Below are 14,859 nucleotides of genomic sequence, written 5' to 3' on the forward strand. Positions count from 1 at the left end.
ATAAAAAAAAGCAAAAAGCATTTGAAATGTTTATCACCCAAATAACTCCCATTCAAATGTCAAATTTATTATTATTATTTTTTATTTTAGTTTTTTTAAAGGAGAGGTTTAACTCAAATTTCTTTTAGAAAAATAATAATATATATTTATCTGGATTTTAAGGACAGGTATAATGTAGAAAATGTAAAGACACGTTTTTATGCACCCCCCAGTAACGTGTTTTTGGTGTAGAATAAGTAGAATAAGTAGGCTCATATAAATAAACCCAACATAACATAGACTAAATCTATATTTGATATTTTCCATTATTAGTTTAAATGAGGAAAAATAAAGTAGAGCAGCGTATTCAGAGCCTCCATAGAAAACCGGTGATGACAGAGTGTTTCAGTTTGTTCACTACATCACACATTATCGCGCGGACAATGCCTACCATAATAATCTGCAACTAAAACATCACCATCGTTTCCATCCTATAAAAATAACCGCAGGTCTGCCGTGTGGCACACAGAGTGACTCATCTCTGCCGGGACTCGAACCCGGAGCCTCTGGATTAGAAGTCCAGCGCGCTATTCCATTGCGCCACAGAGACTGCGCCAGGATAACCCGGTTCTGGCACGGTTTACATACTTCATATCCTCTCATATCGTTGCTCTCCGCATCCTCGCAGCATCAGGACCAGTCTGAGCCGACATGTTGGCGCTTGCCGGTGGCGGCCACCAGAGGGCGCTGTTGCCACACGCTGAGGTGCGTCAGGTTAGCACCAGCGTGCGACGGGAAGTGGAGCTAGAGTGTAGCAAAATAAAAGTCCGGAGTGAACGCGTCAATGTGTTCATAACGGAGACTTTTATTTTGAAAGCGTGACACCAGGAAACTCGTTTTATATGAGCTAGCTTAGCGCTCGACGCTCAAGCAGCCTCCTTAGAGCCAAAATGGCGTCCTTCTGTTCTGTCTTTTCACATTATATTTATCAGGGTGTGTGTCGTTGATTTAGAAACATAAGTGAAAGAAATAAAAAACATCTGCAGCCATTTAAAAGCGATTCAAAGAGAAACAAAGCGTACATTTGTATTGAAGAACAGAATAGCAGCGGACTAGTGTTAATATAATTAAAAAGAGGCTAATTAAAAACAAGACAGGTGTTTTATTTCATGGTTTGGAGTCTTTATTTTTGATTGAATCATTTGATAGGAATGATTGTTTTCCTTCCACGTGCAGGCCCAGGTCTACTCAGTGCAGCAGCTTCATATGGAAATATTGCACTCAAGTCTTTCTGTGTGGAATAACACGAGTGGGGTTACGCCGAGATTGCATCAGATACCCAATTACCAGACTCCTTCCACATGCCCTTCACCACAGTGTGGCACCATAATTAATTTGCTGTCATGTATGCTGTCTTTATACACTTTTCATGTCAAGGGCACCTAAGTGGAACGCAGAGCCGGGTTTTTGTTCCATGCAGATGGCTTTGTGGAGTTCTTCTCTTAATCTTTTCTTGGTATTGTTAAAATAAACCCTAAAAGGGAAGGATCATAAGTTGACCTCTATAGTACTGTGTATAATAATCTCTTTAGATTGCAAAACAGGAAAGAAAATAAGCCATTTAACAGTTTCCACCGTTTTCAGAAATGCAGTTTGACTGTTCTTGGAACAGACACGAGGACTGCAAAATGTTGTAATTTTTGACCAGTTTTTGAAACTTCCTCATTTGGTTCATTTGGTTACTGAGAAATGAGTTTCACAGTCTGTAGAACTGACTTCTCCATAAGAATGATTAATCATTTTCAGCTGCAGGAGGATGTACCAGTTCTGTTCTCACACCTTTAAACATTATGTTCCCATTCTGTGATCGCACTAATCCTATTTAAGACTTGATCTGCCGTTTTAATAAGGTCTACTAGCCCAAAGATGGGTTTGCATTAGGATCAATAATTTATAAATATAGTCTATAAAATCTATAAACTTGTGAAACCATTTCTTACTAAGGTGAGGTCAGTATTGTCAAAGTAGATACTGAAAGAGAAATCAGTCGGAAGTGTCTGTTGCACAAAGTCAAGATATGACGTAAATGTGGGTTTTTATGAAAACTATGATTTGAGAAAACTTCTACAGCTACGTGATGAAATCTTTATGCTAAGGTAAGCCAACCAGCTGCTGGCTCCAGCTACATAATTACATGTTAGAGTGGTATCAGGCTTATGATCTAATTCTTAGAAGTTAAAAAAGGTGAATGAACACTGTTGAGAAAAAAAACATTTATTGGTACACTGGCAATAAAAGCAAAAATAAAAAATAAAATATATCTCCTAGCATAGGATAATCTCAGTATCTAAACATTCACTGTAGTGCACCAGTATTGATAAAACATGAGTGCACCATTCATTCATCTTCCATTCATAGTAAATACCATAGAGGGGGATTTCACCCTACTGTCCCAGCTCAATACAGCCTGGGAGAAAAATGTAATTCAAAGCTAAATAGTTTGTTTGACTAATAATAAATAAACTTTAAAAAAAAAAAGCTGCACCCACCACAGTCTAACTCAATCAGTGAGATCGTGTAGGTCAGCTCTCAGACCCAGAAATGTTTATATACAGTAATATCAAAGGCAAAAAGCATCAAAAGCCTCAGTTATTCAATTGTGCGTCCAAGCAGATATCAGACAATCGGACAATGTTGTGGTGAGTTCTGTGTAAGAAACATTTTCAAAGGAACTGTATGTTGAGTACTCTTGGGGCTACGCCTTTATAGACTGTGTTCTTCGTAGTACATCAGTCAAGTGAGCGACTGGCCATGACTGGTCATTTTATTAAGTTCGTCTTGAGACATAAGTAAATGTGTTTGTTTTTGGGTGTGGCAAACAGGCTGGTTGTAACTCGATGACTGTTGCCTGCAATTTCTTCTAGTGAGACATTTAAAAACCCAGATGTTCACTTACAATTAAATTATCTTATATATCTGTTGTTCGAGAGATTCCTGAAATTTTCACACATCCTAAAACCAGAAGATGTATGCTTGGAAAGCTCTGAAACAACTCATTCATTACCAAAATAGTTGCATATGTAAAAAATGCATATGTACATGTGCTTGTAAAGATTACATCCTGACACCCGCAATGTAATCGAAGGCAAATACATTTCCAAAGAAGGAGCTGCTGGTGTGCATAAATCATACAGTGTGACTGACTCCTGCAACAATCTGTCTAAATAATAGCGAATAAGACTTGTAAAGTCGGACTTCAGCTGCATCAGTTTGTGAACCAAAATGTGCAGTGCTACAGTATAGTAACTGCCACAGTTTCTTTTGTTTGTTTTTTAGTGCAATTTAACTTCCTTGATGACTTTTCAACATGCCACCAAATAATTGAAGGCACAACGTCTGTTTGAGCAGAGAGAAGAAGAGAAGCACTCTCTCAACAATCTCCCGGTCTCACCAGTTAAACAGTCCAACACCTTTCAGTTCACTTCTCTCCACTGCAGAAACGTGTCAGGAGTCAGGTTTGTTATTTTGGGGATCTACCACAAGAGTGATTTTACAGTTTTCTTCCTCCTCTGCTGGGACGTAGAGATTGGAGACACTGGTCTGAAAAAAAAAAAAAAAGAAAATGGCTGTATGTGAGAGAATGTGTGTGGCAATTTAAAACGCATAACGAGCGGAAAATAAGGGAAAACAGTTAGCCTCACTGGGTGCAAAGATAATAAGATATGTCTAACAGCCCCTCTAATAGCTCACTCTCTGACACTTTATGTCTTGCTTGTTTAGTAGGTACAGAAAACAAAGCGCAAAAATGACTCATTACGATTGTGATTGTGATTGTGATAATAATAATAATAATAATAAACCCACACAAACAATCACCTTATTGTTGTTGTCAGAAATATCGCTGAGGAGGTCCCGAGGTTTTGGTACTTTGGGGAAAATGATGTTCTTGTTCCTGTACAGAGAGAATGAAATATTAGAGAACAAGAACATGACACCAAATAATAACAATAAACACGAGCCGAGCAAAAAGACAAAGACCGAACATACTTCCTCCAACACACAAGAAGCAGGGCTGCCAGGATGACAATCAGCAATGGGATGACGATGGCGGCAGCCAGCAACACATTAGGATTTGTATCTGCATCTGAAAAAAAACCAAGAAAGTATATAAATGTGACTTACACAGCTGTTTCATAATTTAAAGCAACTTTTTTTGCTGTCAGTGTCATTCTTAATACAACCACTAGATGACAGCAAAATTGGCCACACACACACACACACACACACACACACACACACACACACACGCCATACCAAATTCATACGGAATACTCCATGGTGTCTCCCACTTGTGAAGCTCCGACTCTGCTTTAATCTTCATGTTGTACCCACAGTGAGGGACTCTGGAGAGATTATATGAGGTTCCTTCAGTTACGTCTATCTTCTGTAAAAAAAGAAATGAAGGCACAACACTGACTTATCACCTGGTTGAGTAACCGTTTTCCAAACAGTAATGAATAATGACGTTCTGTGGAAGCAGAATATAGTCACACCTGAGAATCTGACAACTACTGGTGAATTTGAACTTGATGGAAAAGTGGAAATGGAAACTTTAGGGGAAGAGTCAGGGGATCACCTCTGGCACCATATGTATTCCTAATTGTTGATACAGGTTTTTGGGATATCTTAGCAAAAGCCAAAAGGCTGCTTACGTGGAAAAAACCTATAATCATTTTCTTGTTAACATAACCCTAACCCCGTCAGAGCAGGGTTAGGGTTAGTGAGGGACTTTTGTTAGAGCTGAGTGGTAGACATAATATGTTTTAATACGAAACCTGACTGTAAATATAACGTTTGTATGTTTACACGAAAACTCTGGTAAGTACCTTTACGTTTACAGGGAAATTCAAGCCATATCTTTTCAATTTGGTACTTTTTAAAATAAAATAATTCAATGCTAGAACGTCAGTGGTGTTCAAAGGTTCCATATTTCACTCTTTTATGTTGTATTATTTGAAGTTTTAAAAACCCTATATATGTTTGAGGTTTTAAGTACAAAAAACATCTCAATATAGTTTTACAGTTCTCTTTGGAGCTGATAATGGTGAATAATTTCTGATTTCTGAATTTCAGATTGTAGCATACCTGGACAGTGGCTGAGGGCGTGACTGTATAGTTGTGACATCACAAGTTTTTAAAAGTCCTGATGGCTTGTTAAAAAGCGCTGTTTCTGAATGTGCGCTCTTTGCATTGAGTGTTTTGATACTTTCACAGTATTTACGTTGTGCCTATACCTGTTTTATGATTTATAAAAAAATAAGGTTTTGCACTTTTTTTTTGCACTTCTCTAAAATATGGGACTTCCACATTATAAGGGATCAGTGTGTAGGATGTAGTGGCATCTAGTGTAGTGGCTGATTGGAACATAGTTGCCTGTTCCTCTCCTTCCTAGCATGGAGAAACTACAGTGGCTGTGAAACATCTTTCTTATTTGATCACCTGAGATCAAATAAGAAAAGTTCTATATAAAAACAGTGACAACTAAAATGTTGTAGTGTAGTGGGTCTCTTACCTTATTTTCACTGCATTCGGTGTAATTGATTATAAATTTCCCTCCTCTTATGTCAGGTGCAGTCCAGTTTATAATGAATTCATTCCCGGCATTAGTGACTGTCCAATGGAGAGCAGGAGGTTTCACTGTGTACACAAAGACATCACACAGAGATAGTAACTACAATCCAGCCATACACAATCATAACATATTATAAATCAACTAATATGTTAAAAAAAAAACTAAAAAACATGAGACATGAGGCTTATTTTTCGCTCTGCTAAAATGGTTGCATTGTGTGTTGTCCAAAGTGTTGGATTGTGTCATACCATTACACAAGTACATATAGATATGTAGTCACATTTCCACACCACAATAACTGCTAAAAGAAAGGACAGAAAGCAACTTCTCTTAATACTCTGACCAAGACTAAATGGGGAAGCAGGACATATTTCAACATAGTGTTTCCTCCATAGAACTCTTGATACTTAATTAGCACTGGTCAGTCCACTTGCTGCCTACCTTGAAAGTCAAGACTGAAGATGTTTATGTAAGTCTCGTTGTCCCGCGTTTCATTAATCAGGATGTGGATCTTGTAGTAGTTGTGTGCAGTCAGATTGCAACCAGTTCTGCCATCATGAGTGGACAGTGGGCACGCTCTTAAGCGGAAGTTTTCTTCGTTAACTCCTCCACCATCTTCTAACCTTGAAAAGAAAGAAAAGTGATTTACTTTCATGCTGTACAATATTCTCGAATTCCTACAAGAAACACAGGCGATAAATAAAATGAACACTTCAACAAGCCCAATCCTGCCCTGAGTTTGCTACTTAGACGTTCAAAAACATAGATAAAACCTAAAAATTGCTGAGAGGTTAATGAAAGGATCAACACCACTCATACCACCTATTGTTTTGATTCTGCTGATCCTGTCAGTAATCGACTATGGTTTCTTGTCAACAAATCCCATAAAAACATATCAAACATATTTGTATATTTGAAAGGGGTTATATAGCACACATGACTCAGTTTTTATTTCAATGACAGCTTTGATTTGACTATTTATTTACTTTTATTCATGTGTATTTTCAATCCTCTGTCACTCTTTTTTGTTGTTTTGTATCTGCTGCTGCTCTAACAAATAAAATAACCCCACGTGGCACCAAAAGTTATTCCATCTCTCATGGCATATCAGTTCCCTTTAATAAAAGTCCAAGTGAGTGCTCAGCAGACTTTGGGACTTTGGCCACAGCAGAAGCAAACACAGGTGGACTCAACCAGAAATCACAGGAACTCCCTTAAGTGGAATTATGATGTCAGTCCAGTAGTTCACAGGCTGTGCTGACAATATGAAAACTACAGAATATGCTTTGATTTTCTTCAGGTGGTTTGAATTCATTTAACCATGTGCATTTAAAAATAGGCTGAATATATTAAATGAGATTATACTGCTGGTGATAAAAAAAAGACAATGATGATGAACGTCACATATGTTTTATAGCTTTTTTTAAAATAAGGCTAATGTTTTTTGTTTTTTGTGTTATGGTTGGCAGGATTTAACCATCCACCCTCATATTTTTAACGCTACATTACCAAAAATGGCTTAAGCCTCACATAATCAACAAGCAATGCTTGAGGCCTGGACTAACAAATTGCTGAACCACAAAACATTGGAACTGGAATTTGACCTTTACTGAACCCTAGCTCATTACATCCACTCAGGTCCAGTCTTACTCTAATGTGTCAGAACCACTTCTTATGTGAAGATATTTGCTGTGGACGTGGAATTATTGCAATGCAGCTTACTCAGAATTAGATCTACTAATAATTTTGGGATGACTTTGGATCTACAGCCAAATTTCCTTTTCTTGTGTAAGCACAAAATGTAATGCAAAAAAATAAACACATACTCATAGAAAAAACTGGGGGAGTGTCCACTGACTGGGATCCAAGAGCAGCGAGTGTGTTTGGAAGTATGGATGTTGCACTCCAAATTCTTCACCAGCTCTGGGAGAAACAGAGACACAGACGCACGTCTTAATGAACAAAAGAACATTACATGAACATTACTGCAATCCATATGTGGTTCCAAAAGCCTTGTCCCACATTTCTTATGAAGGGCAGTGGTGAGCAAAATGAGCTACCTGGGTAAGTCAAGTTCTTGAAAACTGGTGGACTTGTCTGTCTGTCACAGACAGTTCTGACAGACACTTGAAGAAATCCTCTATCCATTGGCACCCTACCTTCCCAGGATGGTGTTGAAATCTATAAAGAACAGAGGGAAAATTCAGGTATCATCGTGTAAAATGCATGCCATGTATGTAATTGAAGCAGGCATCAATAGAAAGGTTGTCTGTGATGAAATGTATGCATCTAAAACCCTCATGTGCAGAATATGTCTATGTATAACCTGTGATGTAATATAACGTACGTTCATTACTTAGATTTTCTTTCTACTTCTGCTCCTCCATGACTCAGAGGCAAACATTTCTACTGTGTCACTGATTTGATAGCTATGGCTACCGGTGACTTTGTAAAATAAAATTTTAAATAGAAAATGATGATTAACTCTAAAATACAAGGCATTATTACAGATTGAACTACAGCAGTAAATAAAGTCATTCAAACTTGCTCCATCCTGACCAGTGGTAATATTTAAATGCTGCCTACGACAATAAAACAATAGTTTCATACACAGAATATGAAAGGGGACACTCTGCATAATAGGAAATGTCACCTTTAATACTTTACATCCATATCGCTGATCATAATAATGTTCAACCATTGATAACTTGTTGGGGTTCTGAGCACTTCTTAGCAACATAGTTATTTTGTCGTAGAGAAATTAGCACTGTACCTTTCTGTCCTACCACAGTAAGTTGCCAAAGTCAGAAATACATCTACACAGAGGCTTTAACAATTATATAAACATATAATAAAAAAATATGGTGGTTATTTATGCAGAAACTAGAAGAAACTTTACTTTTCGGTAAATTTTCTGGCATCAAATGATGCGAGAACAGCTTTGTTTCTAGAAATATTTGAACTGCTTAAATACCTTAGTATCCTATGCTTTATTATAGGATCATGGTGGAATACTTTAGTGCAGACACTCCAAAGAAGACAGATGATATGAGATGCATACTCACCGTTGCCTCCTCACCACGATGTAACTCTCCAACCTTGTATTTGCAGTTTTCCCTCAAATCCTGCGGACGTGCCCACGACAGCCGTACTTTAAAGTCACCGACCCACACAAGGGACACGTTTTGTGGTTGTGAGATATTACCTTAAACGGAGAAAGGAGACAAAGCGACAGGAATGTGATGACAAATGAGTGATTTTAAGCACAGCCAAACAGTGAGAAGGTGCAGCTTTAACCCTGCTTTACAGACAGTCCAGTGGGATTATTTGCAGATGCTGCAAACAACTTCCAAAGAAACTTCATGTAGATTGCCTAACAAACTGGAAGCAAACAGCTTTCTTTCCAGACAATAAAAAAAAAAAACATTGATTATGTCATGGACTTATTCCCACATAAACACACTCAGATCATACTGTATTGTGTTAAACCCACCATAATGATCTTATGTTTGGCTCACTTCCTCTGACTCCCTACTTTTATTTAAAAGCTTCGCAGCCACTGCCAGACCTGTCAGCCCACCAGGAGTCCCAACAACTTTCCACATGTACCAGCTGCTCCCACGTCCACCTGCACAGCTATTCCCCATTCCAACAGGGAATGGCTTTTCTCCTGAGCTGTCCGATCTCTCTCTCTCTCCAACATCACCCTTTTTCCTTTTCCGGTAACTGCCCTTTCCAGTACGCGTCTGACTCATCGCCCACTTCCCCCGTACTTCGCCAGTGGTCCCGTAAAAACCGCCGTGACGCCGCGTGGTTACGTAGGTTTGCGTTTTTTTTCCCCAAAAAGGTTTCTACTCCCACATTTGTTTGTGTTACCAGCTCCTTATGAATTCCCGTGTGAGGTCATACCGGGAACCACCGTTACTCTTCAACATTTGACGACACAGCTGGAAAATTCAGGTCGAGGTGAAGGAAAGGAAATGAAATTTGAAAAAGTATGTAAATGTTTGTGTTTTTATTTCTTACCTTCTTGACATGTAACCGTTAAGAAGAGGCAGCTTAAGCCGAACAAGTCCAAACTTTGAAACATTGTCCTGTCCTGTTTTTCTTCTTGTTGTCGTATTCCCACAGCTGGCTCCTTGTGAGGAATTCTTCCGTCCGGCTGTCCAAACCTTTTTATTTTTATTTTATTTTATTTTCCATTTTTTTAACTCTTTGCCGCTATGTGTCTCCATCCTCCTTCAGATCCTGGTCCATGTGGGTTTCCTGACAGAAGAGTCAGGAGATGTTTTCAGCCCCAAAGTGCTGAAGGGGGGTCCTCTTGGAGAAATGGTCCAGTGGGCTGACATCCTCAAAAGGTTCCATATTTCACTCTTTTATTTTGTATATATTTGAAGTTTAAAAAACCCTATATATGTTGAGGTTTTAAGTCCAAAAAAACAATCTCAATCTTTTTTACAGTTCTCTTGGAGCTGATAATGGTGAATAATTCTGATTTCTGAATTGCAGATGTAGCATACCTGGACAGTGGCTGAGGCGTGACTGTATATTGTGACATCACAAGTTTTTAAAAGTCCTGTGGTTGTTAAAAGCGCTGTTTCTGAATGTGCGCTCTTTGCATTGAGTGTTTTGATACTTTCACAGTATTTTACGTTGTGCCTATACCTGTTTATGATTTATAAAAAAATAAGGTTTGCACTTTTTTTTGCACTTCTAAAATATGGGACTTCCACCATTAAATAGGATCAGTGTGTAGGATGTAGTGGCATCTAGTGTAGTGGCGGATTGGAACAAGTTGCCTGTTCCTCCTTCCTAGCATGGAGAAACTACAGTGGCTGTGAAACATCTTCTTATTTGATCACCTGAGATCAAATAAGAAAAGTTCTAATAAAAACAGTGACAACTAAATGTTGTAGTGTAGTGGGTCTCTACCTTTACTTATTTCACTGCATTCGGTGTAATTGATTTAAATTTCCCTCCTCTTATGTCAGGTAGTCCAGTTTATGAAGAATTCATTCCCGGCATTAGTGACTGTGCCAATGGAGAGCAGGAGTTTTCACTGTGTACACAAAGACAATCACAAAGAGATAGTAACTACAATCCAGCCATACACAATCATAACATATTATAAATCAACTAATAGTTAAGAAAAAAAACTAAAAACATGAGACAGAGGCTTATTTTTTGCTCTGCTAAAATGGTTGCATTGTGTGTTGTCCAAATGTTGGATTGTGTCATACCATTACACAAGTACATATAGATATGTAGTCACATTTCCCACCCCAATAACGTGCTAAAGAAAGGCAGAAAGCACTTCTCTTAATACTGACCAAGACTAAATGGGGAAGCAGGACATATTTCAACTAGTGTTTCCCCCATAGAACTCTTTGATACTTAATTAGCACTGGTCAGTCCACTTGCTGCTCCTACCTTGAAAGTCAAGACTGAAGATGTTTATGTAAGTCTCGTGTGTCCGCGTTTCATTAATCAGGAGTGGATCTTGTAGTAGTTGTGTTGCAGTCAGATTGCAACCAGTTCTGCCACATGAGTGGACAGTGGGCACGCTCTTAAGAGGAAGTTTTCTTCGTTAACTTCCTCCACCATCTTCTAACCTTGAAAAGAAAGAAAAGTGATTTACTTTCATGCTGTACAATATCTCGAATTCCTACAAGAAACACAGGCGATAATAAAATGAACACTTCAACAAGCCCAATCCTGCCCTGAGTTTGCTACTTAGACGTTCAAAAACATAGATAAACCTAAAAATTGCTGAAGGTTAATGAAAGGATCAACACCACTCATACCACCTATTGTTTTGATTCTGCTGACCGGTCAGTAATCGACTATGGTTCTTGTCAACAAATCATAAAACATATCAAACATTGTTATTTGAAAGGGGTTATACACACACATGATCGTTTTTTATTTCATGACAGCTTTGATTTTGACTATTTATTTACTTTTATTCATGTGTATTTTCAATCCTCTGTCACTCTTTTTTGTTTTTGTATCTGCTGCTGCTCTAACAAATAAAATAACCCCACGTGGCACCAAAAGTTATTCCACTCTCAATGGCATATCAGTTCCCTTTAATAAAGTCCAAGTGAGTGCCAGCAGACTTTGGGACTTGGCCACAGCAGAAGCAAACACAGGTGGACCAACCAAAATCACAGGAACTCCCTTAAGTGGAATTATGATGGTCAGTCCAGTAGTTCACAGGTGTCTGACAATATGAAAACTACAGAATATGCTTTGATTTTCTTCAGGTGGTTTGAATTCATTTAACCATGTGCATTTAAAATAGGCTGAATATATTAAATGAGATTAACTGCTGGTGATAAAAAAAAACATGATGATGACTCACATAGTTTTAATAGCTTTTTTAAATATGCTAATGTTTTTTGTTTTTTGTTATGGTTGGCAGGATTTAACCATCCACCCCTCATATTTTTAACGCTACATTACCACAAATGGCTTTAGTAGCCTCACATAATCAACAAGCAATGCTTGAGGGCCGACTAACAAATTGCTGACCACAAACATTGAACTGGAACTTGTGACTTACTGAACCCTAGCTCATTACATCCACTCAGGTCCAGTCTTACTCTAATGTGAGAACCACTTCTTATGTGAAGATATTTGCTGGGACGTGGAATATTTGCAATGCAGCTTACTCAGAATTAGATCTACACTAAATTTTGGGATGACTTTGGATCTACAGCCAAATTTCCTTTCTTGTGTAAGCACAAAATGTAATGCAAAAAATAAACACATACTCATAGAAAAAACTGGGGAGTGTCCACTGACTGGGATCCAAGAGCAGCGAGTGTGTTTGGAAGTATGGATGTTGCACTCCAAATCCTTCACCAGCTCTGGGAGAAACAGAGACAACAGACCACGTCTTAATGAACAAAAGAACACATGAATAGACATTACTGCAATCCATAGTGGTTCCAAAAGCATTGTCCCACATTCTTATGAAGGGCAGTGGTGAGCAAAATGAGCTACCTGGGTAAGTCAAGTTCTTGAAAACTGGTGGACTGTCTGTCTGTCACAGACGTTCTGACAGACACTTGAAGCAATCCCTATCCATTGGCACCTACCTCCCAGGATGTGTTGAAATCTATAAAGAACAGAGGAAAATTCAGGTATCATCGTGTAAAATGCATGCCATGTATGTAATTGAAGCAGGCATCAATAGAAAGGTTGGTCTGTGATGAAATGTATGCATCTAAAACCCATGTGCAGAATATGCTAGTATAACCTGTGAGAATATAACGTACGTTCATTACTTAGATTTCTTTCTACTCTGCTCCCCATGCTCAGAGGCAAACATTTTCTACTGTGTCACTGATTTGATAGCTATGGCTACCGCTGACTTTTGTAAAATAAAATTTTAAATAGAAAATGAGGATTAACTCTAAATACAAGGCATTATTACAGATTGACTACAGCAGTAAAAAGTCATTCAAACTTGCTCCATCCTGACCAGTGGAAATATTTAAATGCTGCCTACGACAAAAAACAAAGTTTCATACACAGAATATGAAAGGGGCACTCTGCAATAGGAAATGTCACCTTTAATACTTTACATCCATATCGCGGATCATAATAATGTTCAACCATTGATAACTTGTTGGGGTTCTAGAGCACTCTTAGCAACATAGTTATTTGTCGTAGAGAATTAGCACTGTACCTTTCTGTCTGTCCTACACAGTAAGTTGCCAAAGTCAGAAATACCTACACAGAGGCTTTAACAATTATATAAACATATAATAAAAAAATATGGTGGTTATTTATGCAGAAAACTAGAAGAACTTTACTTTTCGGTAATATTTCTGGCATCAAATGATGGCGAGAACGCTTTGTTTCTAGAAATATTGAACTGCTTAAATACCTTAGTATCCTATGCTTTTTTATGGATCATGGTGGAATACTTAGTGCAGACACTCAAAGAAGACAGATGATATGAGATGCATACTCACCGTTGCCTCCTCACCACGATGTACTCTCCAACCTGTATTTGCAGTTTTCCCTCAATCCTGCGGACGTGCCCACGACAGCCGTACTTTAAAGTCACCGACCCACACAAGGACACGTTTTGTGGTTGTGAGATATTACCTTAAACGAGAAGGAGACAAAGCGACGAAAGTGATGACAAATGAGTGATTTTAAGCACAGCACAAACAGTGAGAAGGTGCAGCTTTAACCCTGCTTTACAGGACAGTCCAGTGGGATTATTGCGAATGCTGCAAACAACTTCCAAGAACTTCATGTAGATTGCTAACAAACTGGAAGCAAACAGCTTTCTTTCCAGACAATAAAAAAAAAAAAAACATTGTAATGTCATGGCTTATTCCCACATAAACACACTCAGATCATACTGTTATTGTTAAACCCACCATAATGAATCTTATGTTTGGCCTCACTTCCTCTGATCCCTACTTTTATTAAACTTCGCGCCACTGCCAGACCTGTCAGCCCACCAGGAGTCCCACAACTTTCCACATGTACCAGCTGCTCCCACGTCCACCTGCACAGTATTCCCCATTCCAACAGGGAATGGCTTTTCTCCGTGACCTGTCCGCTCTCTCTCTCTCCAACATCACCCTTTTTCCTTTTCCGTAACTGTCCCTTTCCAGTACGCGTCTGACTCATCGCCCACTCCTCCCGTACTTCGCCAGTGGTCCCGTAAAAACCGCCGTGGACGCCGCGGTGGTTACGTAGGTTTGCGTTTTTTCCCCAAAAAGGTTTCTCTCTCCCACATTTTGTTGTGTACCAGCTCCTATAATTCCCGTGTGAGGTCATACCGGGAACCACCGTTACTCTTCAACATTTGCGACACAGCTGGAAAATTCAGTCGAGGTGAAGGAAAGGAGATAAAAATTTGAAAATTAAGTAAATGTTTGTGTTTTCATTTCTTCACCTTCTGACATGTAACGTAAGAAGAGGCAGCTAAGCCGAACAAGTCCAAACTTTGAACATGTCCTGTCCTGTTTTTTTTTGTTGTTGTTGTTTTTGGGAGTCGTATTCCACAGCTGGCTCTGTGAGGAATTCGTCGCTGTCCAAACCTTTTTATTTTTATTTATTTTATTAGAAGAAGTAAGAGACACTTCTGTCCGTGTTTCAGCTTTCGGTTTGAGCCGTGTTGAAGGAGGGCATTATATCAGGAGGCAGGATTTGGGCGTAGCGCTTCCCTTTTTTTTTTTTTTTTTGTTTGGTTTTGTTGTTTTTTTTGTTTTGGGCAG

The 14,859-nt window shown here is 38.7% G+C and overlaps 1 protein-coding gene, 1 long non-coding RNA gene and 1 other non-coding gene across 4 annotated transcripts; all 3 read right to left on the reverse strand.

Moving 5' to 3' along the window:
- Positions 1–515: 515 nt before the first annotated feature.
- trnar-ucu (transfer RNA arginine (anticodon UCU)) lies at positions 516–589 on the reverse strand. The gene has a single exon. It is a non-coding gene; the product is annotated as a tRNA-Arg (tRNA).
- Positions 590–2,237: 1,648 nt separating this feature from the next.
- On the reverse strand, positions 2,238–9,786 carry LOC104924051 (uncharacterized). Of its 2 annotated transcripts, none has more exons than XM_010737277.3 (10): positions 9,638–9,786; positions 8,677–8,816; positions 7,672–7,792; positions 7,438–7,534; positions 6,053–6,234; positions 5,552–5,676; positions 4,294–4,423; positions 4,027–4,123; positions 3,856–3,931; positions 2,238–3,579 (listed from the first exon to the last, which is right to left on the reverse strand). In XM_010737277.3, the coding sequence occupies exons 1-10, from the start codon at positions 9,699–9,701 to the stop codon at positions 3,484–3,486; spliced, it is 1,128 nt and encodes a 375-aa protein (XP_010735579.2). In that variant the 5' UTR covers positions 9,702–9,786; the 3' UTR covers positions 2,238–3,483. The 2 variants fall into 2 exon arrangements, with proteins under 2 accessions (XP_010735579.2, XP_019129013.1); XM_019273468.2 differs by lacking the exon at positions 9,638–9,786 and adding an exon at positions 9,105–9,604.
- Positions 9,787–11,167: 1,381 nt separating this feature from the next.
- On the reverse strand, positions 11,168–12,653 carry LOC113747641 (uncharacterized). Its single transcript, XR_003463757.1, has 3 exons — positions 12,620–12,653; positions 12,388–12,483; positions 11,168–11,223 (listed from the first exon to the last, which is right to left on the reverse strand). It is a non-coding gene; the product is annotated as an uncharacterized LOC113747641 (long non-coding RNA).
- Between the last annotated feature and the right edge of the window lie 2,206 nt (positions 12,654–14,859).

Source organism: Larimichthys crocea, chromosome XIV (assembly GCF_000972845.2).
Source record: "Larimichthys crocea isolate SSNF chromosome XIV, L_crocea_2.0, whole genome shotgun sequence".
Taxonomy (NCBI): domain Eukaryota; kingdom Metazoa; phylum Chordata; class Actinopteri; family Sciaenidae; genus Larimichthys; species Larimichthys crocea.